This window comes from Erinaceus europaeus, unplaced genomic scaffold (assembly GCF_950295315.1).
Source record: "Erinaceus europaeus unplaced genomic scaffold, mEriEur2.1 scaffold_383, whole genome shotgun sequence".
Classification (NCBI taxonomy): domain Eukaryota; kingdom Metazoa; phylum Chordata; class Mammalia; order Eulipotyphla; family Erinaceidae; genus Erinaceus; species Erinaceus europaeus.
Window position 1 is genome coordinate 78035 of NW_026647707.1, and position 24466 is coordinate 102500.

The 24466-nt window shown below is 68.4% G+C and overlaps 1 protein-coding gene across 6 annotated transcripts in view; it reads right to left on the reverse strand.

Moving 5' to 3' along the window:
* RGS12 (regulator of G protein signaling 12) overlaps positions 1–19072 on the reverse strand; it is a 34849-nt gene extending 15777 nt beyond the window's left edge. For 2 of the 6 annotated variants that reach the window (XM_060184275.1, XM_060184273.1), the window contains exons 1-8: positions 17477–19067; positions 16039–16155; positions 10600–10621; positions 4126–4292; positions 3426–3518; positions 2894–3037; positions 2292–2480; positions 1981–2128 (exon numbers count right to left, since the gene is read on the reverse strand). In XM_060184275.1, the coding sequence (XP_060040258.1) occupies positions 1981–2128; positions 2292–2480; positions 2894–3037; positions 3426–3518; positions 4126–4292; positions 10600–10621; positions 16039–16155; positions 17477–19006 (2410 nt within the window). In that variant the 5' untranslated portion in view covers positions 19007–19067. Of the gene's footprint in view, positions 1–1980; positions 2129–2291; positions 2481–2893; positions 3038–3425; positions 3519–4125; positions 4293–10599; positions 10622–16038; positions 16156–17476 lie in introns of all 6 variants that reach the window. The other 4 variants (XM_060184270.1, XM_060184271.1, XM_060184272.1 and 1 more) reach the window with 4 other exon arrangements.
* Positions 19073–24466: the final 5394 nt, after the last annotated feature.

The following is a 24466-nucleotide window of genomic DNA, read 5'->3' on the forward strand; positions in this document are numbered from 1 at the left end:
ACCCTGCACAGCACCCAGGGAGCCCATGGAGGGTGGGCAGGGCTGTGGGGTCTCTCCTCTCTCAGCACCCTGCACAGCACCCAGGGAGCCCATGGAGGGTGGGCAGGGCTGTGGGGTGTCTCCTCTCTCAGCACCAGGCACAGCACCCAGGGAGCCCATGGAGGGTGGGCAGGGCTGTGGGGTCTCTCCTCTCTCAGCACCAGGCACAGCACCCAGGGAGCCCATGGAGGGTGGGCAGGGCTGTGGGGTCTCTCCTCTCTCAGCACCCTGCACAGCACCCAGGGAGCCCATGGAGGGTGAGCAGGGCTGTGGGGTCTCTCCTCTCTCAGCACCAGGCACAGCACCCAGGGAGCCCATGGAGGGTGGGCAGGGCTGTGGGGTCTCTCCTCTCTCAGCACCAGGCACAGCACCCAGGGAGCCCATGGAGGGTGGGCAGGGCTGTGGGGTCTCTCCTCTCTCAGCACCCTGCACAGCACCCAGGGAGCCCATGGAGGGTGGGCAGGGCTGTGGGGTCTCTCCTCTCTCAGCACCCTGCACAGCACCCAGGGAGCCATGGAGGGTGGGCAGGGCTGTGGGGTCTCCTCTCTCAGCACCAGGTACAGCACCCAGGGAGCCCATGGAGGGTGGGCAGGGCTGTGGGGTCTCTCCTCTCTCAGCACCAGGCACAGCACCCAGGGAGCCCATGGAGGGTGGGCAGGGCTGTGGGGTCTCTCCTCTCTCAGCACCAGGCACAGCACCCAGGGAGCCCATGGAGGGTGGGCAGGGCTGTGGGGTCTCTCCTCTCCCAGCACCAGGCACAGCACCCAGGGAGCCCATGGAGGGTGGGCAGGGCTGTGGGGTCTCTCCTCTCTCAGCACCCTGCACAGCACCCAGGGAGCCCATGGAGGGTGGGCAGGGCTGTGGGGTGTCTCCTCTCTCAGCACCAGGCACAGCACCCAGGGAGCCCATGGAGGGTGGGCAGGGCTGTGGGGTCTCTCCTCTCTCAGCACCCTGCACAGCACCCAGGGAGCCCATGGAGGGTGGGCAGGGCTGTGGGGTCTCTCCTCTCTCAGCACCAGGCACAGCACCCAGGGAGCCCATGGAGGGTGGGCAGGGCTGTGGGGTCTCTCCTCTCTCAGCACCAGGCACAGCACCCAGGGAGCCCATGGAGGGTGGGCAGGGCTGTGGGGTCTCTCCTCTCTCAGCACCAGGCACAGCACCCAGGGAGCCCATGGAGGGTGGGCAGGGCTGTGGGGTCTCTCCTCTCTCAGCACCCTGCACAGCACCCAGGGAGCCCATGGAGGGTGGGCAGGGCTGTGGGGTCTCTCCTCTCTCAGCACCCTGCACAGCACCCAGGGAGCCCATGGAGGGTGGGCAGGGCTGTGGGGTCTCCTCTCTCAGCACCAGGTACAGCACCCAGGGAGCCCATGGAGGGTGGGCAGGGCTGTGGGGTCTCTCCTCTCTCAGCACCAGGCACAGCACCCAGGGAGCCCATGGAGGGTGGGCAGGGCTGTGGGGTCTCTCCTCTCTCAGCACCAGGCACAGCACCCAGGGAGCCCATGGAGGGTGGGCAGGGCTGTGGGTCTCTCCTCTCTCAGCACCCTGCACAGCACCCAGGGAGCCCATGGAGGGTGGGCAGGGCTGTGGGGTGTCTCCTCTCTCAGCACCAGGCACAGCACCCAGGGAGCCCCTGGAGGGTGGGCAGGGCTGTGGGGTCTCTCCTCTCTCAGCACCCTGCACAGCACCCAGGGAGCCCATGGAGGGTGGGCAGGGCTGTGGTCTCTCCTTCTCTCTCAGCCTGTCTCTGTCTCTCTCTCCTGTCTATCTCTCTCCTCTCTGTCTCTCCTCTCTCTCTCTCTCCTCTCTCTCTGTCTCTCTCTGTCCCTCCTCCTCCTCCTCTCTCTCTCTCCTCTCTCTGTCTCTCTCTGTCTCTCTCTCCAATGGAGGAGTGAGGGAGCAGTTCCAGCTGTAGCAGTCGCAGCCCCCCCAGGTGACACGCACCCTGGTCTCCGTGCTCCTTCTTCTTCTGCGAGCGCCCGGTGCTGCGGGTCCGGGACCAGGAGAAGAAGGCCCCTTTGCGCCGCCTCTCCCCGTCGTCCTCGCCCAGCTCCTCGTTCAGGGACCGGCCCGACTTGGACTTCCCACTGAGCTGTCCCCAGACACAGCTTCAGCACCGTGCGGGCGGCGGAGGACGGGGTGGGGCTGCGGCTCCCCGGGGACTCCCACCCCGCGGGCCAGAGGGGCCCCGTGAAAGCGGCCCCCCGGCCGGACGGGCCCCTCACACCAGCCCCCTAGGTGCGGCCATCCGGAACCTTCTTGGGTGTGGAGGTGTTGGAGTGGTCGGAGCCCGCGCTGTGCCTGGAGGCGGGGCTGCCGGGCGCGCGCTGAGGCTGCTGGCTGTCGGGCAGCGGCCGGCCCTCCACCTCGGCCAGGATGCAGTCCTGGTACAGCGGCGACTTCAGGAAGCGCGTGTAGCTGTCGAACTTCATCAGGTTGAAGATCTGCGGGGGACGCGGGCTCAGAGGGCAGAACGGCGGGGGTGAGGGGGCACCCGGTGCTCGCACTGGCCAAGAACAGCAGGTGTGCGGGGACAGGTGTGTGGGGACAGGAGTGCAGAGGTGTGTGGGGTCAGGGCTCTGGGGTCAGATGTGCGGGGACAGGTGTGCAGAGGTGTGTGGGGACGGGGTCTGGGGATAAATGTTCAGGCACAGGTGTGCGGGGACAGGTGTGCAGAGATAGGTGTGTGGGGACGGGGTCTGGGGACAGGTATGCGGGGACAGATCCCTGGGAGCACCGCGAGGGTCCAGCACACTGCAGGTCAGGAGCAGAGGTCAGGGTCCGGCTCTCAGGGCGGCTGCACAGGGTGAAAGCCCCGAGGCCCTCAGCTGCCACCTGGGGCTCTAGCCCCACACACCTGCAGCTGCTGCTCTCTGAACATGTCAGGGTGTGGGGCCGTGAGCACGTCGTCAGCCAGCTGCGCCTGGGAGTCAATGTTGACCGGCGTGGTGGCTTTGCTGCACAGGAAGCTGCCGAAGATCTCTCGCGCCCGGTGGGACAGCTGGGGGGCGGCGGGATGGGGACTCAGGTGAGGACACACAGACAGACACGGACATGCAGGGACACAGGGACGGGGGTGGTGGCGTGGGGATGGACGCGGGCGGGGACGGAAAGACAGAGCGGTGGCGTGAGGACACGGGGTCACCAGGACATAAACACAGGGACACGGGGCTGTGGCTTAGGGATGGAGACGGGGAGGGGACAAGGACACAGGCCAGGCCAGGGGCACGTGGGGTAGACACAGAGCCGGGTCCAGCCCCAGTCTGCTGCCCACAGCAGGACTGGACACCCCCACGGGGACGCCCTTCTCACAGCCCGAGACGCGTCCGGACAGGTGACACGCAGGCCCTCCCGGGAGGCCCCGGTCAGTAGCCCTGCGGGGGGCTCACCTCCTTCTTGTCGTGTCTGGGCACATGGCTGAAGTGCTCACACGCCTGCCAGAAGAGCAAGTTCTCCTCGCTGAACTCCTTCCGCAGGAAGTCCTGGGGGCACACGGGGCTGGACGCGGCCCTCGGAGGGCACGCTGACCCCCACCCAGTGTCCTCAGGGTCCCCCCTGAACCCCACCCAGTGTCCTCAGGGTCCTCACTGACCCTCACCCAGTGTCCTCAGGGTCCCTCACTGACCCTCACCCAGTGTCCTCAGGGTCCTCACTGACCCTCACCCAGTGTCCTCAGGGTCCCTCACTGACCCTCACCCAGTGTCCTCAGGGTCCTCATTGACCCTCACCCAGTGTCCACAGGGTCCCCCCTGACCCTCACCCAGTGTCCTCAGGGTCCCTCACTGACCCTCACCCAGTGTCCTCAGGGTCCCTCACTGACCCTCACCCAGTGTCCTCATGGTCCTCACTGACCCTCACCCAGTGTCCTCAGGGTCCCTCATTGACCCTCACCCAGTGTCCTCAGGGTCCTCACTGACCCTCACCCAGTGTCCTCAGGGTCCCTCACTGACCCTCACCAGTGTCCTCAGGGTCCCTCACTGACCCTCACCCAGTGTCCTCAGGGTCCCCTCTGACCCTCACCCAGTGTCCTCAGGGTCCCCCCTAACCCTCACCCAGTGTCCCAGCACCCTGTGTGCCCAGCTCACTCACGGAGAAGTAGCGGACGCCCAGGGGGTCCAGCAGGAGGCGCTCAAAGGACACGGCCCAGCTGGCGACCCTGCGCTCCCTCAGCGGCCGGCAGCCCTGTGCCCCCGGGAGGCTGGCGTTGCTGCTCAGGCTGTGGGTGCTGGCGCCTTCCCTCAGCTCCCCGCTCAGCTCTGGGGACACAGTGCATAGGACACTGCTGGACATTGCCCCATGCCCCCACCCCAAGAGCCCCCACCCCGTGCCCCCACCCATGTCACCCCAAGCACCCTCTCCCCGGTGCCCCGTGGTCCCCGTCACAGGACATGCCAGAGGAGCCCAGCATGGTGGGCAGAGTCACACACCCACCTCCCGGGAAGGAAGCACAGACAAGACAAGATGGAGGGAGGGCTGCCCGTGGCCCCAGGAGGGGCTCTCAGGGCCAAAGAAGCAAGCCTGGGCCTGACTGTCCCGGGTTCGAGACCCCGAGCTGCATGGAGCAGCATGGTGCTGGGAGGCTCCGTGGTCGGGGAGCTGGGCTGGTGTCTGTTCTCTGCTGTCTCTCCCCCCCCCACCTCCCTCTCTGGTCTCCCTCTCCCCCTCTGTCTCCCACTGTCTCTGTCTCTGCTCTCCTCTCTCCGTCTCCCTCTGGGAAAGAGTCAACCCTGAGCGGGGCAGTGAGGAGGGGACAAACGCCCACAGACAGACAGACAGACAGACATGGCGACACGTTTCAGAGGCTCTGAGAAGAGGCTGGGCAGGCTGAGCCGCACGGCTGGTGACAGACACACAGACACACAGGCAATACAGCCCTGGAAGCACACATCCTGGGGACAGAGAGGGACACAGTGGACAGGCCGGCACCACGACATGGCAGAGGGGCGGGAACGCCAGACACCCTCTAAAAATACCCTCTCTCCCACACGGCCCAGGGTGTGAATGTCACACGCTCAGAGGCTCTCGGGACGCGGGGGGACACGGGGGGACACGTGAGTGCCGGCAGGCAAGCAGAGCTCCCGGTCTCAGGGACACGTGTGCTGGAGCAGGGTGGCTGCTGCCCTCCCCCACCATCGTGAGGGGATGAGGGGTCTCCCCACAGGGTGTGGAGGGGGGCTGGTCAGGGCGTGGCGGGCCCCAGGGACAGTGACAGGCCAGCGCGGTCAGGCGGTCAGGGAGGGTCTCGCACTCCCAGGCGTCCACGTGCCCTGGGGCAGGGGCGTGCCCACATGTGCATGGCCCCGAACTCAGGGCCGGGGGGGGCAGGTGGGCACCCAGAGCCAGGTGCCTGGCTGCCAGCTGCAAGTGGGCAACTCACAGTGACACCCCCACAGCGGGGCCCCCCCGTGCCCTGCCCGTCCCTCCTGGCCCAGCAAATTGCAGTCCTGAGACGGCATCTGTGAATGCCCCTGCCCCCCCATTTAAACCCCACGTTCTGAGGGCACACAGAGGGGCACCGCAGCCTGCCCACCGTGTGTGAACTTCCTGGTGCCGGCCACAGTGCCGTGGCTGGAACCCAGGGCCTCATGCATGATGGGGCGTGCACGCTACCCACTGAGCCGCCACCCAGCCTCACAATCACCCCGCCCCCGAGACTCACAGGGCACTCAGTGTCAGGCTCCCGTGAGGCCCAGCAGACGCTGGGTGGACACAGACCCTCCAGCCCGCCCAGAGCCCCAGGGGACTCGGACTCGGGGAAGACGTGGCTGCGGCCCTGGAGGCCCACTGTCCCCATCCTGTCCCCAGGGGCAGGGATAGGGGCACCTTACTGGTCGGAGCTGTCCCCCGCCTCCCAGGAACTGACCCCAGCAAACTCACCGGGCAAGCTGAGTGAGTGACCGTCCAGGGTGCTTGCTGCTCCAACCACCACGGGCCAGACCCGCAGGTACTCCTGGCCCCCAGAACAGAACCCCCTGGCTCAGGGAGGGCCTGCAGCCCAGTACGGCCGCGGGGGAGGATGGACTGGTACCCACGCTGTCCCGGACCCCAGAACTCCAGGGCCACCCGCGTGACTACACCGCCAGGAACACGTCAGGGTCTGACCCCAGGTGGGCTGACCGTCCTCCACCTGGCCAGTCAGACTCCCACTACCTGGGAGGGGACAGCTCCAGGGAGGACTTGGAAGAGCTGAGCTGGGGGACACCCCACAGACCCCAGTGACAGGGGACAGGCACCAGGGACCCTAGGGAGAAAGGACTGACTCCAGGGACCCCAGTGACAGGGGATTGACCCCAGAGACCTTGGTGACAGGGGACAGATCCCAGGAGCCACAGGGACAGAGGGACAGACCCCAGGGGTCACAGGGACAGACCCCAGGGGTCACAGGGACAGAGGGACAGACCTCAGGGGTCACAGGGACAGACACAGAGCCATAGGGACAGAGGGACAAGCCCCGGGGACAGGGGCCAGGGCCCAGAATGACGGGGACACTCTCTGGTGACAGATCACAGCGGTCCAGGGACAGGTCCTGGTGACAGGTGGCAGTGACATGAGGCCCAGCCACTGTCTCGGGCCCTTACCCTTTATGGCCCCAGGCTGGCCAGGTTGGGCCTCGCCACCTGCTGTCCCCACCCCACCGTGACGTCCCTGAGCTTCCCCACGCCCTGCTTGGGGACTCACCCTGCTGGAGCCGGTAAACACCGCTGTGGTGCCAGGGGGCCAGGTACTTCCAGCCGCCCACAGTGAGCCGACCCTCGGCACCCATGCCAGGTCAGCCGCGGGCCCGGGGGCACCTGGAGGGTGGCCAGCACCCATGGGCATGGCCCGGCTTGGCCCAGCAGGCCACATGTGGCGAGGGCCTGTTCCCCACCGCCCACCGGAGGGAGGCAACCAGACCCGCAGCCGGCAGCATGAATAATTCACACGGACCTTTAGCCTGTAGCTGAGGCTTGAATTATTCACGGCAGACAGGCCTGGCTGGGGACAGGGGCTGGGACAGAGCTGAGGACAGAGACTGGGACAGTGTCTGGGGACAGGGGCTGGGGACAGTGTCTGGGGACAGGGGCTGGGACAGAGCTGAGGACAGAGGCTGGGACAGGGCCTGGGGACAGGGGCCGGGGCAGGGGCTGGGACAGAGCTGAGGACAGAGGCCGGGACAGGGGCTAGGACAGAGCTGAGGACAGAGGCTGGGACAGGGGCTGGGGACAGGGGCCGGGACGGGATGGGGCTGGGCTGGGGACAGGGGCTGGGGACAGAGGCTGGGGCTGGGCTGGGGACAGAGTCTGGGGACAGGGGTGGGGGACAGGGGCTGGGGACGGGGCTGGGGACGGGGCTGAGGACAGGAGCTAGGGCCGGGCTGGGGACGGGGCTGGGGACAGAGGCTGGGGCCGGGCTGGGGACAGGGTCTGGGGACAGAGGCTGGGGATAGGGGCTGGGGACAGAGTCTGGGGACAGGAGCTGGGGACAGGGGCTGGGGACAGGGGCTGGGGGACAGAGGCTGGGGACAGGTGTTGGGGACAGAGGCTGGAGCTGGGGACAGGGGCTGGGACAGGGGCTGCGGACAGAGGCTGGAGCTGGGGACAGGGGCTGGGGACAGTGTCTGGGGACAGGGTCTGGGGACAGGGTCTGGGGGACAGAGGCTGGGGACAGGTGTTGGGGACAGAGGCTGGAGCTGGGGACAGGGGCTGCGGACAGGGCTGGGGACAGAGGCTGGAGCTGAGGACAGGGGCTGGGGATAGAGGCTGGAGCTGGGGACAGGGGCTGGGGACAGGTGTTGGGGACAGAGGCTGGAGCTGGGGACAGGGACTGGGGAACAGAGGCAGGGGACAGGTGTTGGGGACAGAGGCTGGAGCTGGGGACGGGGGCTGGGGACAGAGGCTGGGACAGAGGCTGGGGACAGGGCTGGGGGACAGGGGCTGGGGACAGGTGTTGGGGACAGAGGCTGGAGCTGGGGACGGGGGCTGGGGACAGAGGCTGGGACAGGAGCTGGGACAGAGGCTGGGGACAGGGCTGGGGACAGAGGCTGGAGCTGGGGACAGGGGCTGGGACAGTGGCTGGGGACAGGGCTGGGGACAGAGGCTGGAGCTGGGGACAGGGGCTGGGCACAGGGGCTGGGGACAGAGGCTGGGACAGGGGCTGGGGGACAGAGACTGGAGCCAGGCTGGGACAGTGTCTGGGGACAGGGGCTGGGGCCGGGCTGGGGACAGGGGCTCGGGACAGAGGCTGGGGCCAGGCTGGGGACAGAGTCTGGGGACAGGGGCTGGGGACAGGGCTGGGTCAGGGTCTGGGGACAGGAGCTGTGAACAGAGGCTGGGACAGGGGCTGGGGGACAGAGGCTGGGGACAGGGGCTGGGGGACAGAGGCTGGGGACAGGGGCTGGGGACAGGGGCTGGGGACAGGGGCTGGGGGACAGAGGCTGGGGACAGGGGCTGGGGACAGAGGCTGGGGACAGTGGCTGTGATAGAGGCTGGAGCTGGGGACAGGGGCTGGGGACACAGGCAAAGGACAGGGGCTGATGACAGTGGCTGGGACGGGCTGGAGCTGGTGACAAGGTGGGGACAGGGCTGGTTTCACAGGGCTGGGTGGCACTGTGGTCAGAGGTAGCCCTGGCAGAGATCACTGGCACTTTAGTGGCATTTATGGACCTTAAACTTGTGTGCCACATGTCTGCAGTAGCCTCTCACTTCTTGGACAAATAAAAAGGGAGGCGACCAGGGCCGAGCAGTGGCCCCCAGCTGAGTGCACGAGGACCCTGGTTCAAGCCTCCTGTCCTCACTTGCAGGGGAAGCTGTGTGAGTGGTGAAGCAGGGCTGCAGGTGTCTCTCTGTCTCTCTCTCCCCCTTCCTCACGGTATCTGTCTTTATCCAATAAATACATCCATCAGTCAGGCCGACAGGAGCGGTGCAAGCCAGCACCCCACTTGAGGCCTTTGTCCCGAGACAGCAAAGCCACCAGCTGGGAAGGACTTCTGCACCCAGACTCACCACACGCCCCGTGACAGCCAAGTGTGTGTCCCTGTGCTGCAGGGGGGTGGGGCGGGGGCCTGGGGGGCCAGGTCTGGCAGGACCCCTGGCACCTAGCGGTCAGCTCTGAGGCCGGGCCCAGCGGAGACCTGGGGCTTGGGGGGTAGGCCTCCAGTGAGGGCCGAAATGGGGGTCCCTGAAGGACAGGGGTCTGCGACCCCAGGGTGGGGGCAGGGAAGGCAGGACAGGGTTGAATGAGGAGGGGAGAGGCCCCCAGGATATGCAGGGCCAGAGCCGCCAGCCCCGCCTAGCCCTCAGCCCACAGAGGTCGAGGTGAGGCCACCGGGTCCCCTCTGAGCAACCTCGTCCCAAAGCCTTTCCCCCTGGCTCCAGAGGGCTCGCCTGGGCGTGACTGGGCCTGGAGAGAAGTGAGAGTAACCACCTTCCAGCAGTCCCGCCACAGCAAGACGGCTGTGGGGGAGGGGACTGGGGGAGGGCTGTGGGGGGAGGGCTGTGGGGGAGGGAGCCCGGCGAGGGCTGTGGGGGAGGGGACTGGGGGAGGGAACCTGGGGGAGGGCTGTGGGGGGAGGGGACCCGGGGGGAGGGCTGTGGGGGGAGGGGACTGGGGGAGGGTTGTGGGGGAGGGGACTGGGGGAGGGCTGTGGGGGGAGGGCTGTAGAGGAGGGGACCCAGGGGAGGGCTGTGGGGGGAGGGAACCCAGGGGAGGGCTGTGGGGGAGGGGACTGGGGGAGGGCTGTGGGGGAGGGGACTGGGCGAGGGCTGTGGGGGAGGGCTGTGGGGGAGGGAACCTGGGGGAGGGCTGTGGAGGAGGGGACCCGGGGGAGGGCTGTGGGGGAGGGGACTGGGGGAGGGCTGTGGGTTGCGGATTCAGGGTGAAGCACACAGATGCGCACAGTCGCCCTCACTGCCCCCTCTGTGGTGTGGCTGTGCCCTCACCTGGGGATGGAGGGACTCGCCTGTCACCTGGCCCGCCCATCAGCCACTGTGCAGCCCCTCCCCGGGACCCCCCCTGGGACTCAGGCCACTGCGTGGGGCCAGTGGGGTCATCGTGTGCAGGACGGGGGTCCCCAGGGCTGCTGGGGTGCTGCCAGGCCCGACCGGGAGGGTGGCCCGTCAGGACACTCAGGGGTGGCACGCTCACATGGGTGACCCTGTGACCGCGGCCAGGGTTGACGGGGGAGAAGCAGGGGGACGGAGGAGGGGAGGGACAAGGGGAGGAGGAGGACCTTCCACGGAGGCCGAGGCCGGGCCTGGCTGTCATGGTGGAAAGCGAGGCCCCGAGGCTGGACCCCAGCTACCCTCTGTGGCCTCCCACGAGCAAAGACGGACAGACAAGCAGACACACAGCCACCCCCAGCCTGCCCCGGCCTGGGATCCACCCCTTCTGCCCAGGCCCACAGTAGGTGGGCAATCTCGGACCCGGGTCTGAGGGGGCAGAGGCCGCCCCAGCAGCCCACCCCCACCACAGAGAAACCCCCAGGAAGGCCCCCAGTCACCCCCACACCCCTCCCAAGCCCGCCCCTGCCCGGCACGCACAGCACCCCCGCTCTGCAGCCCGGGGTGGGTGGGTGGGGTGACTTACCCCCGTCGGAGGCCGCGGCAGACTGCAAGGAAACAGACATGAGTTAGGGGGCCGCTGCCGCATGGGAGCCCAACGGAAGGGGGCAGGGCGCCCCGTGAGTGAGTCAGAGTCCCCAGTGCCTGGGCTGCCCCACCCAGGGCCCAAGGGAGAGGCAGGGGCACAGGCCACAACCTGTCCCGCGTCCCCAGGGGTGGCCCAGACAGGACGGCCCGGGACGGGAAGCCCCCACGGGGGACAGCGCAGCCTGCCGTGTCCCCCGCGGGGTGGGGCCGCCATGAGGGGACGGGTGCCACAGGACTGAGGAAAGCCCCCGGGCGCCGGGGGCGGCCCCTCCCACAGATGCTAGGGGCAGAAAGCTCCAGGAGGTGGGGGGGCTGGGAGTGTCCCGGCAGATGGGAGGTTCAGGCCGGCAAGTCCAAGGACTTGGCTGAGGGGTCCAGCATGGTGGACGCTCCGGGCCTTCTCGTAGCCCCCAGGGGTGTGGAGTCCCTGAACAGAGCCCTGGGACCCCGGCTGGGACAGATCCTGAGCCCCAGATCCTGAGCCCCAGGGCAGAGGACATAAGGCAGCCAAGAGGCCGAGGCCATGCTCCGGACACGTGTGCTTGCTGTGGGAGCGTCACATGCTGAGGGCCTGGCATCCCTGGACCATGGGCCTCCCCGCCATCCCCTCCCCGGCCCAGGAAGCCACTTCCACGGGTGTAGACGGACATGTTGGGACCTGAAGGCTGAGCGGCTGGTGCCCATGACAGTAGCTGCTCGCAGGAAGCCCTGGGCCGGACAAGCTGGTACCGGCATCTGACTCAGCCACAGCCTCTCCCCTGCAGCCCAGGGAGCCCAGCATGGGGCAGGGCGGGAGCCAGAGCTGGGGGGGCCACAGGGATGGGAGGAGGGCTGTGGGAGGGGGCCGCAGGGGTTGGTGGAGGGCTGTGGGGGGGCTGCAGGGGTGGGAGGAGGGCTGTGGGGGGGGCTGCAGGGGTGGGAGGGAGGGCTGGGGCTGCAGGGGTGGGAGGAGGGCTGGGGCTGCAGGGGTGGGAGGGAGGGCTGGGGGCTGCATGGGTGGGAGGAGGGCTGTGGGGGGGCTGCAGGGGTGGGAGGGAGGGCTGGGGGGCTGCAGGGGTGGGAGGAGGGCTGGGGGGCTGCAGGGGTAGGAGGAGAGCTGGGGGCTGCAGGGGTGGGAGGAGGGCTGGGGGGGGCTGGGGGCTGCAGGGGTGGGAGGAGGGCTGGGGGCTGCAGGGGTAGGAGGAGGGCTGGGGGGCTGCAGGGGTGGGAGGAGGGCTGTGGGGGGGCTGCAGGGGTGGGAGGGAGGGCTGGGGGGCTGCAGGGGTGGGAGGAGGGCTGGGGGGCTGCAGGGGTGGGAGGAGGGCTGGGGGCTGCAGGGGTAGGAGGAGGGCTGGGGGCTGCAGGGGTGGGAGGAGGGCTGTGGGGGGCTGCAGGGGTGGGAGGAGGGCTGTGGGGGGCTGCAGGAGGGCTGGGGGCTGCAGGGGTGTGGAGTGTTGTAGGGAGCTGCAGGGTTGGTAGGTGGGGAGAGCGGGGCTGCAGAGCCAGGTACTGCAGGGTGGGGGTGGCAGGGGCAGAGCAGCCTGGAGACACAAAGCAGGAGGAGGCTGTGCCTCAGTGAAGGACCTGGGTTCGAGCCCTCAGGGCACAGCACACGGGGTGAGCGTGAATCCCTCGGCATCAGCCACACCCCCAAAGCGCAGGGCGAGGCAGGGCTGGCGGGGCTGGCAGTTGGGGGCTCGTGCCCCACAATGAGATTGTGGTACCCGGCCCCCTGCCCCCCCTCTCTCCCTCCCTATCCCCCTCCCCCGCTCCCTTCCCCCTCCCAGTCCCCCCCCCCGTCCCTGCTCCCCTCCTCTCCCCCTTCCCCTCCCTCTCTCCCTGCTCCCCTCCTCTCCCCCTCCCCCCACTCCCTGCCCCCCCTCGTCCCTGCTCCCCTCCTCTCTCCCCTCCTCTCCCCTCCCCGTCCCCGTGCCCCTCTCCCTGCTCCCCTCCTCTCCCCCTCCCTGTGCCCCTCTCCCTGCTCCCCTCCTATCCCCCTCCCCCTCCCCGTCCCCGTGCCCCTCTCCCTGCTCCCTTCCTCTCTCTCCCCCTCGCCTCACATAAACAATCAGCGCAGGACAATCAGAGTCCAGAGCCGAGACCCCAGGGAAGGCTGCAGGCGGGCAGGGCAGAGTGGGCTCTGTGGGGGCTTCTCTCAGAGACACTCTTCCCGAGGACCCTGGTCCTGGGTAAGGAAACCGGCAGGTGGGGGGTGGCCGCAGCCTGGCCCGGGGGCCCCTCCCTGACCTGGGCCGTCACCCACCAACAGCACCCGGACCCCCAGCCAGCTCCGTCCCCCACATCCCGTCACGGGGCTATGGCCCCACCGCCCAGACGTGAGCCTGCCCCCTTCTGTGCCCGACAGCCCCTGGCCCCACACACTCTGGGGGAGGCCCGGAGCACACGGGCCACATGCAACGCACACGGACAGCACACAGCACATGTGACAGGCATACAGAGAAGTCACACACACGCGCACTCACGCCCAGGGCAGGCGGCACCCCTTCCCTCCCCCGTCCTGAACCCTTTGCCCCCCACAGCTGGTGACAGGATCGGAGGATGTGGGGGACGCAGGGGAGGGGAGCCCACTCAGAGACCCCCTCCTCACAGAAGCAGGGGCCAGTGCACCCCAAACCTGCCCGGTCAGCTGACAGATGGAGGGTGTCCAGGGAGCAACTCCCACCCACGGCCAGGGTCTGCGGCCGGGCAGGCGGTGAATGCAGCCGGGGGGCTCTGAGACCCCCAGGATCCCACAGGCTGGGGGCTGGCTCATCCAGCAAGAGGCGAGACCCCCAGGCGAGGGGCCTGACAGCTCTGTCCAGGGCTCCCCCATCCCGCAGCCTGGGCCGAGGGGACGGTCTGTGCGGCACATCAATGCCCGCCGCCCAGAACAGCTCCGCTGGCCGGCGCACCACAATTCAACCCCCGTGCCCGGGGCTCCCTGACACCCAGCAGATGGGTGTGGAGGATGGGGGCCGGCGCTCAGGGAACCTGATGACACCCCCAGTGTCCTGGGCTGCTGGTTCTGCTCCACCAGGACCCCTCCCACGGTCTGGGGGCACCCAGGAGAGGGGGCAGCTGGGGGGGTGCACCGTGTGGGCGGAGGGCTAGACGTGGGGGACCCTGGACACTCCGGGACCACGCCCTTCATGACTTTGGGAGAGTCCAAGAGGCCTGGGGCGCCCCCACGATGCCCTCCCCACCCCCACGATGAGGCCGTCTTCACGCCCTCGCAGCCTGGGGTCCCCCGTGACGCCCCGAGACCCATATCCACTCTGCCTTCCGTGGACAGAGATGTGACCACAGCTGGGCCAGGCCAGCCGGGCACCGGGCACCAGGGGTGGCACCCTCCCCACGCGGGTGGGCGGGTGGGCCGGGACCCTGCACTGCCCCACCCCGTGTTTAAGATTCTCTGAGCCTCATGGGGAGGGCAGTGGCCCCCCTCAGCCCTTGGCCCTCGCTCGGCAGGTGGGTTTAGAGTTGGGGTGGACTCCCGCTCTAGAGAGAGCCCCCGACACCAGGCAGGCAGCCCCAGAGAAGCCGGCACCTGCTCAGGGCACTGCACACAGGTGTACAGGCAGATCCCCTCCAAGGTGCAGCTGGGACCCCAGATGGAGCCGGACCCCTGTGGGGTGGCTCCCCCGGCCTGGCGGTGCTGGCGGCCGCGGGTCCAAGGAGCTGCATCCCACCCGCCCACTCGCGGCCCCAGGCGACTCCAGGCCGGCATGGTGACCCCCCCTGTGCCCCCTCGTCCTCCCACCACGGCTCACCTGCTGCCCCCCCAAGGCCTGGGGTGGCCCCGTCCCCGCATCCATGGCGGGCAGGCGAGGCAGCTGCTGTGTCACAAAGTTTCAGCTCCCGGAGCTTTCCTCCCTCCCTTCTCCTCCCTCCCTTCTCCTCCCTCCCTTTCTCCTCCCTCTCCTCCCTCCTCTCTCTCCTCCCTCCTTTCTCCGTTGTTGTCTCCCGGGTGACGCTGGCAGGCGGGTGGGGGGCTTCTACTTCTGGGTCCCGTTTGCACCGGCAGGAAGCCTGGCGGGGCCCTGGGTGATCACTGCCCCCCACCCCGGGGCGCCTTCTGGAGGACACTGACTGCAGGACTGTCTGCCTGCGGTGGACGCGGACAGGCATCAGAGCACAGGCTGCACGTGCCAAGACACCGAGGTCCCGGGTTCGAGCCCCGTGCCCTGCAAGGACGAAGGAACAGCTCCCGGACACGGGGTCCACTCCAAGCTGCCCTCCGATGGGCGCAGACCCAGGGGTCTCCCCTGCTTTGGGGGGCAGGGTGGAGCTCAGCACGTGGGGCACAGGGTACCCAGGGGCCAGCCCGTGTGACCCCACACCCAGTACCACATCCCCATGGGGTGACTCACAGAGGGGGACAGACGGATGGACAGGGAGGCGGCCTGGCTCAGAGCCAGTCCCGTGTGCCCCAGCCCATGGGTCCCCATGAGCCGTCCGTCCGTCAGGAAGCCGTGCCCGGCCGTGTCGGGAGGGGTGCGTCCTGAGAGCCAGGTCCCGGCCCGGTGGCCAGGCTAACGGGAGTTTTCCAGAGGGGCCTTCAGCGTCACCCACTGGTGCTGACCCTCAGCCAGCCGGCTTCGGGGGTACAGGTCACCTTGGAGACACGTCCCCTGGCTCAGCCCACACCCCAGAGAGGGGACAGGCAAGTCCCAGATGAGGGCGGCAGGGAAGAGCTCAGACCCACATACACCGGGGACCGGAGTCCTGCCACCACCTGCCTCCGTGAGGGTCACTGAGGACCTGGGCACGTGTCTCCCCGCCGGCCGGCCCCAGAACCTTCTAGAAGAGCCTGTGCTCTGCGTCACAGACACCGAGGCCCCGAACAGCAACCAACGGTAGGGGCCCGGGGGGCTCAGGCTGTGATGACTTGCCATCACCACCTGCAGGGACAGTGGGACCCCGGCTGCCTGGGCCTGGCGCTGCTAGGTGCCAACATGGACAGGACGGGGCTGGGCCCCGAAAAACTGGAGGGGGTGTCGAGGGACTTGCCCTGCGTGGGAACCACACAGGGGCAGGAGGCCTGGGCGGGGGCCACAGACGAGCTCAGACGGGACTCCACGCACACGGTCTGTCAGCACAGGCCAGGCAGACAGGAGGCACTGCAGGGACACTCAGCCCGGGCACAGTGTGGGGGGACAGGCGTGTGCTCGGCCTGCTGGGCTGTCTCCAGAGCCCTGGCTGGGGGTGAGAGTGTTGAGGGCTGGGGACATTTCACCAGGCCTTGGCGTCTGCTACTCATGCCCCTGGCCCAGGTTTGAGCCCCAGCTCCACATGGAAGGTGCTAGGGCACCAGGGGAGGCTCAAGTGTGTCTGTCTGAATGCAGGGTCGGCAGGAGTGGGACAGGCAGAGGGAGAAGCTGAGGGCGCGGCCGCCTACCTCCAGGTTGTCCAAGGAGCGTGTGATGCTCAGCCTCCGGGAGCGGCTGAAGGACCTGCGGGTGGAGGGGCCCTGCACCGTCTGCGCCAGGCCCGGCCCCCGTGTACTCTTGGCAGCCTGGAGGCACAGAGGTTGGTCAGCCGGGGTCACGGCCAGCGGGGGGGGGTGTCCCCGGAGCTCCCAGCTGGGCCTAACTGCCCCTCACATGGGGACCAGCCTGGCTCTGCCAGGAGCCAGGGCTGGACCACCCACCCCAGGGCTGCACCGCCCACCCCAGGGCTGGACCACCCACCCCAGGACTGGACCACCCACCCAGGACTGCACCTCCCACCCCTGGGCTGGATCACCCTCCCCAGGACTGGACCACCCACCCCAGGACTGGACCACCCACCCAGGACTGCACCTCCCACCCCTGGGCTGGATCACCCTCCCCAGGACTGGACCACCCACCCCAGGACTGGATCACCCAACCCAGGACTGAACCGCTCACCCCAGGACTGCACCGCCCACCCCAGGACTGGACCGCCCACCCCAGGACTGGACCATCCATCCCAGGACTGGACCGCCCACCCCAGGACTGGACCGCCCACCCAGGACTGGACCGCCCACCCCAGGACTGGACCGCTCATCCCAGGGCTGCACCACCCACCCCAGGGCTGCACCACCCACCCCAGGACTGGACCGCCCACCCCAGGACTGGACCACTCATCCTAGGACTGCACCTCCCACCCCAGGGCTGGACCACCCACCCCAGGACTGCACCTCCCACCCCAGGGCTGGACCACCCACCCCAGGACTGCACCGCCCACCCCAGGACTGGACCACTCATCCCAGGACTGCACCACCCACCCCAGGACTGGACCATCCACCCCAGGACTGGACTGCCCACCCCAGGATTGGACCACTCATCCCAGGACTGCACCGCCCGCCCCAGGGCTGGACCACCGACCTCAGGACTGGACCGCTCACCTCAGAACTGGACCACTCACCCCAGGGCTGGACCATCCTCCCCAGGACTCGACCACCAACCTCACGACTTCAAAGTCCACCCCAGGAATGGACCACGGACCCCAGGGCTGCACCGCCCCCCCCAGGGCTGGACCATCCTCCCCAGGACTCGACCACCCACCTCACTTCAAAGTCCACCCCAGGAATGGGCGACGGACCCCAGGACTTCACTGCCCACCCCAGGACTGAATCATCAACCCCAGGACTGGACCACCCACCCAGGCCTGGATCACAGACCCCAGGACTGCACCGCCACCCCAGGACCAGACTGTCTACATGGGAGCCAGCGTCCTGGGACGACCTCCCAGGCCCCGCCCTTCCCCTCAGCCTCTGGGCCTGTTCACATCCTTCCGCTCATTGTCTGTGTGACAGGGACACAAACAATGTGCCCCGGAGGACAAGCATCCCCTCTGTCCCCTGCCCGGCTCACCTTCTTGTCGTCCTTGGTCCGGCGGGCACCCCGGGGCGCCCCGAGCAGGCCGTGCGCGCCCAGCGCCCTGCGGGCCCAGTCCCTGCGGTGCGTGGGGGGCGGCGGGGGCGCGGGCCGGTAGCGGTCGGCCGGGATCTTGCTCATGGGTGGGGGCAGCGTGCCGCAGTTGGCGCTGGACCAGCCGTCGGTGGAGTCGGTGAAGGACTCCTGGTCGCTGGGGGGCCCGGCCCCCCACTCCTGCAGCCCGGGGCCGGGTGGCCGGCGTCGGCCGGGCCGGCGGGCGGGGGCCGGCGGGGGCGCGCGGGGAGGCTCGGGGTCGGGCGGGGGCCCCTCGGGCTCAGGGCCGTGGCGGGGGCCGCCGCGCTCCTCGGCGGGGAAGGTGCCGAAGCCGCTGTCGCTGGCGCTGCTGTGGCGGGTGTGCGGGGCCCCCTCCGCCGCCTCCCCCCCGCCCCCGCCGCCGTCGGCGAAGGCCCTGGCGCGCAGCCCGTCCACCAGGCCGCCCATGTCTCGGTAGAGCACGGACACGAACTGCAGCACCGGCAGCGCCGACGCCGGGAACTCCAGGCAGCCACCCGAGTCGGGGTCGGCCGTGCAGCGCAGCCCGAAGCGCCGCGCCAGCCCCCGGTGCAGCCGGTGCGGGCAGAGCGCGGGCTCCACGGCGAAGGCGTGGCAGGAGGTGCGCGGCCCCGGCCCGTCCTCGGCGCCCGCCGGCCCGCCCGAGCCCACCGTCACCAGGCCGAAGCAGCAGCGGTCGTCGGGGCACACGGCACTGAAGGCCAGCTTCTCGGCCGGGTAGCGCGCCAGCTCGGCCGCCTGCTCGGAGCACAGCCGCACGGCGTCCTGCAGGACCTGCAGGCTGACCAGCGAGTGGACGCGCTGCCCGGCCCGCAGCCGCCGCAGGCAGCCCCGCACGGCGAGCAGGCTGTCGGCCTCCAGGCGGGCGCGGCCGCACGGCAGCTCCACCGAGCCCAGGTAGCCCACCACCATGGCCACGTTCAGGATGCCCGCGTCCAGCCCCGCGGCATCCGCCGGGGCCCCGGGCTCGGGAGCGGGGGCGGCCGGGGCGCGCAGCAGCAGGCCCAGGATGCCGCCCGCCCGCAGGTCCTCCACCACCCGCTCCGCACGGTTGATGCCCAGCGCCCGGGCGTCGGGCCTGGACGGCGGCCGGGCCGGGCGCGCCTCGGGGGGGCGGCCGGCGGCCACGGAGTCCTCGTCGGCGTCCCCGGAGCCCGGCGCGGCCGCCACCAGCAGCTGCAGGGGCCCCGCGCACCGGCCCACCAGCTGGACCACGTCCTCGTGGGATGCCTTCCGCACACCCGTGCCGTTCACCGCCAGCACCTGGTCTCCCGCCCGCAGCCCCGCCGCCTCGGCCGGCCCACCGGGCACCACGCCGCCCAGCACGCAGGGCGCCTGGCCCGCCAGAGTGAAGCCGTAGCCCCCTCGGCCCCGAGCCACCTCCACGCTGCGGGCCCGGAACATCGCCGGGCCGGGAGCTTCCGGAAGGTCGCCCTGTGGGAGTGAGCGGCCCATTAGAGACGGGGCCTCCTGCCCCTGCCGTCCGCCCAGGGACCCGGGGACACCCCACGTCTTCTGCCGTCCTCGGAGCTCCCCCGGACGCCGCTGGGGTGACCCTGTGTGGAGGGGCTCGAGCCCACGGCCTCACGCGCACTCAGGAGGCCCGCGGTGGCCGGGCCCAGACAAGCCCCCGGGAGTGGCTCCCGTGCGAGGTTGGCACTGGACTCCTGCCCACCGCCTGCTAGGGTCCCTGAGGCGGGCCTCGGGGAGATGGATTGCGGGGTGGCAGGACTGTCCTTCCTGGTGGTGGCAGTGGGGCCAAGGGGTGAAGGGCACCGCTGGGTGTCTGGCCTGATTCTCCCCGTCTCGGTGTCTCTGTCTGTCTCTCTTCCTCGCCGTCTAAACAGAGCCACTGGGGCGGGTGGAGGGACGTGGCCCCGAAGCCGGCGGGCGGCCGTGTGATGCCACAAGGCCTTTCACACTGAGTCCACCGTCCGCTCACACGGACACTCTCAGAGCCCCCGGTGCCGAGACAGGAGACGCCGGGGGGCTTGCTGGGAGCACGAGGCCCTGGGCTCACAGAACAGAAACAAGATCCGAGCAAAGAGGCCCCAGGTTCAAGCCCCGGCGCACCACAGCCAGAGTGGTGTCTCTCTCCAAGCAGAGTGGTGAGAGCGTCAGGAGAGGTCTACTCCCGGCCCCTCCATCAGTGGACAGCAGCCTGCGTATACAACCCTCTGAGGGGACCAAGGGGGGCCGGGCAGGAGCACACCTGGCAGGCACACGTGTTCCCGTGCGCAGGACCTGGGTTCAAGCCCTGCTCCCCACCTGCAGGGAAGACTTCCAGAGTGGAGGAGTGAAGCGGGTCTACGGGTGTCTCTGGGCCTCGCACCCCACATGCAGCCCCCGTGTCTCAGGTGCTCACCCGCCACCTGGGGTCCCGCGTCTCCGCTAGTCACCCCCCATCCAGGGTCCCCGCGTCTCTGCCGGTCACTGGTCACCCCCCGTCCAGGGTCCCCACGTCTCGGCTGGTCACCCCCTGTCCGGGGTCCCTGCGTCTCTGCTGGTCACCCCCCGTCTGGGGTCCCTGCGTCTCTGCTGGTCACTCTGTCCGGGGTCCCCGCGTCTCTGCTAGTCACCCCCGTCCAGGGTCCCGCGTCTCAGCTGGTCATCCCGTCCGGGGTCCCCGTGTTTCCGCTAGTCACCCCCCATCCAGGGTCCCCGCGTCTCTGCTGCTCACCCCGTCCGGGGTCCCCGCGTCTCTGCTGCTCACCCCCCATCCAGGGTCCCCGCGTCTCTGCTGGTCACTCCGTCCAGGGTCCCCGCGTCTCTGCTGGTCACCCTGTCCAGGGTCCCCGCGTCTCTGCTGGTCACCCCGTCCAGGGTCCCCGCGTCTCTGTCAGCCGGCTGGTCAGTGCTGGCCCGGGGCCCGTGGCTCTAGGTTCCCTGAGGGTGGCTGTAGGGACACGGGCCCTGAGGAGGCCGTCAGCCGGGAGTCACGGCCGGTGTGTGTGGGGGGAGCTGCAGGGCTGGGGGCAGGCCGGGCGGCGGGGACCAGATGGCCAGCCTCTTTCTGGGCTCCGCTCCCCGTGGCCACGCCTGGCTGCCCGGCTCGGCCGCCCCACACGCAAGGCCGCCGGCCCCGCCCAGTTCAGGCCCGAGTCCAGGTGGGCGCCCCGGACCCCGACAGCCGCAACCTCGTGGGCAGGACCCAAACTACAACCCAGAAACCAGGGATCTGACCCACCCCATGCGGCCGCAGGGGAGCAGCTGCAAACTGTCTACACCCACACGGGATGTCTACACCCACACAGGGGCTGTCTACACACACACAGGGGACGTCTACACCCACACACAGGTGCTGTCTACACACACGGGGGCTGTCTACACACACACAGGTGCTGTCTACACACACGGGGGCTGTCTACACCCACACAGGGGGTGTCTACACCCACACACAGGAGCTGTCTACACCCACACAGGGGCTGTCTACACCCACACAGGGGATGTCTACACCCACACAGGGGCTGTCTACACCCACAGGGGGGCTGTCTACACCCACACAGGGGCTGTCTACACACACACAGGGGCTGTCTACACACACACAGGGGCTGTGTACACCCACACACAGGGGATGTCTACACACACACAGGGGCTGTCTACACCCACAGGGGGGCTGTCTACACCCACACAGGGGCTGTCTACACCCACACAGGGGATGTCTACACCCACACAGGGGCTGTCTACACCCACACAGGGGCTGTCTACACACACACAGGGGCTGTCTACACACACACAGGGGCTGTGTACACCCACACACAGGGGATGTCTACACACACACAGGGGCTGTCTACACACACACAGGGACTGTCTACACCCATACACAGGGGCTGTCTACACCCACACAGGGGCTGTCTACACCCATACACAGGGGCTGTCTACACCCATACACAGGGGATGTCTACACCCACAAAGGGGCTGTCTACACACACACAGGGGCTGTCTACACACACACAGGGGCTGTCTACACCCACACACAGGGGATGTCTACACACACACAGGGGCTGTCTACACACACACAGGGGCTGTCTACACCCATACACAAGGGGTGTCTACACCCATACACAGGGGGTGTGTACACCCATACACAGGGGCTGTCTACACCCACACAGGGGCTGTCTACACCCACACAGGGGCTGTCTACACACACACACGGGGGCTGTCTACACACACACACAGGGGCTGTCTACACACACACGGGGGCTGTCTACACCCACACACAGGGGCTGTCTACACCCACACAGGGGCTGTCTACACACACACGGGGGCTGTCTACACACACACACAGGGGCTGTCTACACATACACGGGGGCTGTCTACACACACACACCCACACAGGGGCTGTCTACACCCACACAGGGGATGTCTACACCCACACACAGGGCTGTCTACACACACAGGGGATGTCTACTCCCACACAGGGTCTGTCTACACCCACACAGGGGCTGTCTACACCCATACACAGGGGCTGTCTACACCCACACAGGGGATGTCTACACCCACACAGGGGATGTCTACACACACACAGGGGCTGTCTACACACACAGGGGATGTCTACTCCCACACAGGGTCTGTCTACACCCACACAGGGTCTGTCTACACCCACACAGGGGCTGTCTACACCCATACACAGAGGCTGTCTACACACACACAGGGGCTGTCTACACACACACAGGGGACGTTTACACCCACACACAGGGGCTGTCTACACCCACACACAGGAGCTGTCTACACCCACACAGGGGCTGTCTACACCCACACAGGGGCTGTCTACACCCACAGGGGGGCTGTCTACACCCACAGGGGGGCTGTCTACACCCACACAGGGGCTGTCTACACCCACACACAGGGGCTGTCTACACCCACACACAGGGGCTGTCTACACCCACACGGGGGCTGTCTACACACACACAGGGGCTGTCTACACACACGGGGGCTGTCTACACCCACACAGGGGGTGTCTACACCCACACACAGGAGCTGTCTACACCCACACAGGGGCTGTCTACACCCACACAGGGGCTGTCTACACCCACACAGGGGCTGTCTACACCCACACACAGGGGCTGTCTACACCCACACACTGGAGCTGTCTACACCCACACAGGGGCTGTCTACACACACACACACACACAGGGGCTATCTACACCCACACGGGGGCTGTCTACACCCACACACAGGGGCTGTCTACACCCACATAGGGGCTGTTTACACCCACAACTCAGCCTGCTCTGTCTACACCCACAACTCAGCCTGCTCTGTCTACACCCACAACTCAGCCTGCTCTGTCTACACCCCACAAATCAGGCTTTTCTGTCTACACCCACAACTCAGCCTGCTCTGTCTACACCCACAACTCAGGCTGCTCTGTCTACACCCACAATTCAGGCTACTCTGTCTACACCCCACAACTCAGGCTGCTCTGTCTACACCCCACAACTCAGGCTGCTCTGTCTACAACCACAACTCGGGCTGCTCTGTCTACACCCCACAACTCGGGCTGCTCTGTCTACACCCACAACTCAGGCTGCTCTGTCTACAACCCACAACTCGGGCTGCTCTGTCTACACCCCACAACTCGGGCTGCTCTGTCTACACCCACAACTCGGGCTGCTGTGTACACACCCACAACTCGGGCTGCTGTGTCTACACCCCACATTTCGGGCTGCTCTATCTACACCCCACAACTCGAACTCTGCTACTTGGTGCGTCTGTCTACACCTGCAGCTACTCGGTGCGTCTGTCTACACCCGCAGCTACTCGGTGCGTCTGTCTACACCCACATCTACTCGGCGCGTCTGTCTACACCCACATCTACTCGGCACGTCTGTCTACACCCGCAGCTACTCGGCGCGTCTGTCTACACCCACATCTACTCAGCGCGTCTGCCTACACCCGCAGTTACTCGGCGCGTCTGTCTACACCCGCAGCTACTCGGTGCCTCTGTCTACACCCGCAACTACTCGGTGAGTCTGTCTACACCCGCAGCTACTCGGTGCATCTGTCTACACCCGCAGCGGCTCGGTGCGTCTGTCTACACCCGCAGCTGCTCGGTGCGTCTGTCTACACCCGCAGCTGCTCAGTGCCTCTGTCTACACCCGCAGCTACTCGGTGAGTCTGTCTACACCCGCAGCTGCTTGGTGCCTCTGTCTACACCCGCAGCTACTCGGTGCCTCTGTCTACACCCGCAGTTACTCGGCGAGTCTGTCTACACCCGCAGCTGCTCGGCGCATCTGTCTACACCCGGAGCTACTCGGCGCGTCTGTCTACACCCGCAGCTGCTCGGCGCGTCGGTCTACACCCGCAGCTGCTCGGTGCGTCTGTCTACACCCATAACTACTCTGTGAGTGTGTCTACACCCGCAGCTACTCGGTGCATCTGTCTACACCCGCAGCTGCTCGGTGCGCCTGTCTACACCCATAACTACTCTGTGAGTCTGTCTGCACCCGCAGCCGCTCGGCGCGTCGGTCTACACCCGCAGCCGCTCGGCGCGTCGGTCTACACCCGCAGCCGCCGCCACTCCGCCAGCAGCCGCAGCGAGTCCAGGGCGGCAGTTCGGACACGCCCGTCCCGGCCTCCGCCCCAGGCCCGGACCCCGCGGCCGCCGGCATCCCGGGCGCCCCGGCCCCGCCCCGGCCCCGCCCCGGCCCGCGCGGGTCGGCGGCCCCGGCGGCGGCGCGAACAAAGGAGGCGGCGGAGCGGGAAGCGGCGGCGGGGCGGGCGCGGCCGAGAAGAAAGAGCGAGGAGCCCGGCCCGCACCTACCGTCCGCGCGGCGCCACAGGGGCGGGGCCTGCGGGGAGGGCGGGGCCGGGGCCGGGGCGGGGCCTGCGCGGGGAGGGCGGGGCCGGGAGGGGCGGGGCCGGGGCGGCAGTCTGCGCGTGGGGCTCGGCGCGGCCGGGGGCGGGGCCGCAGTG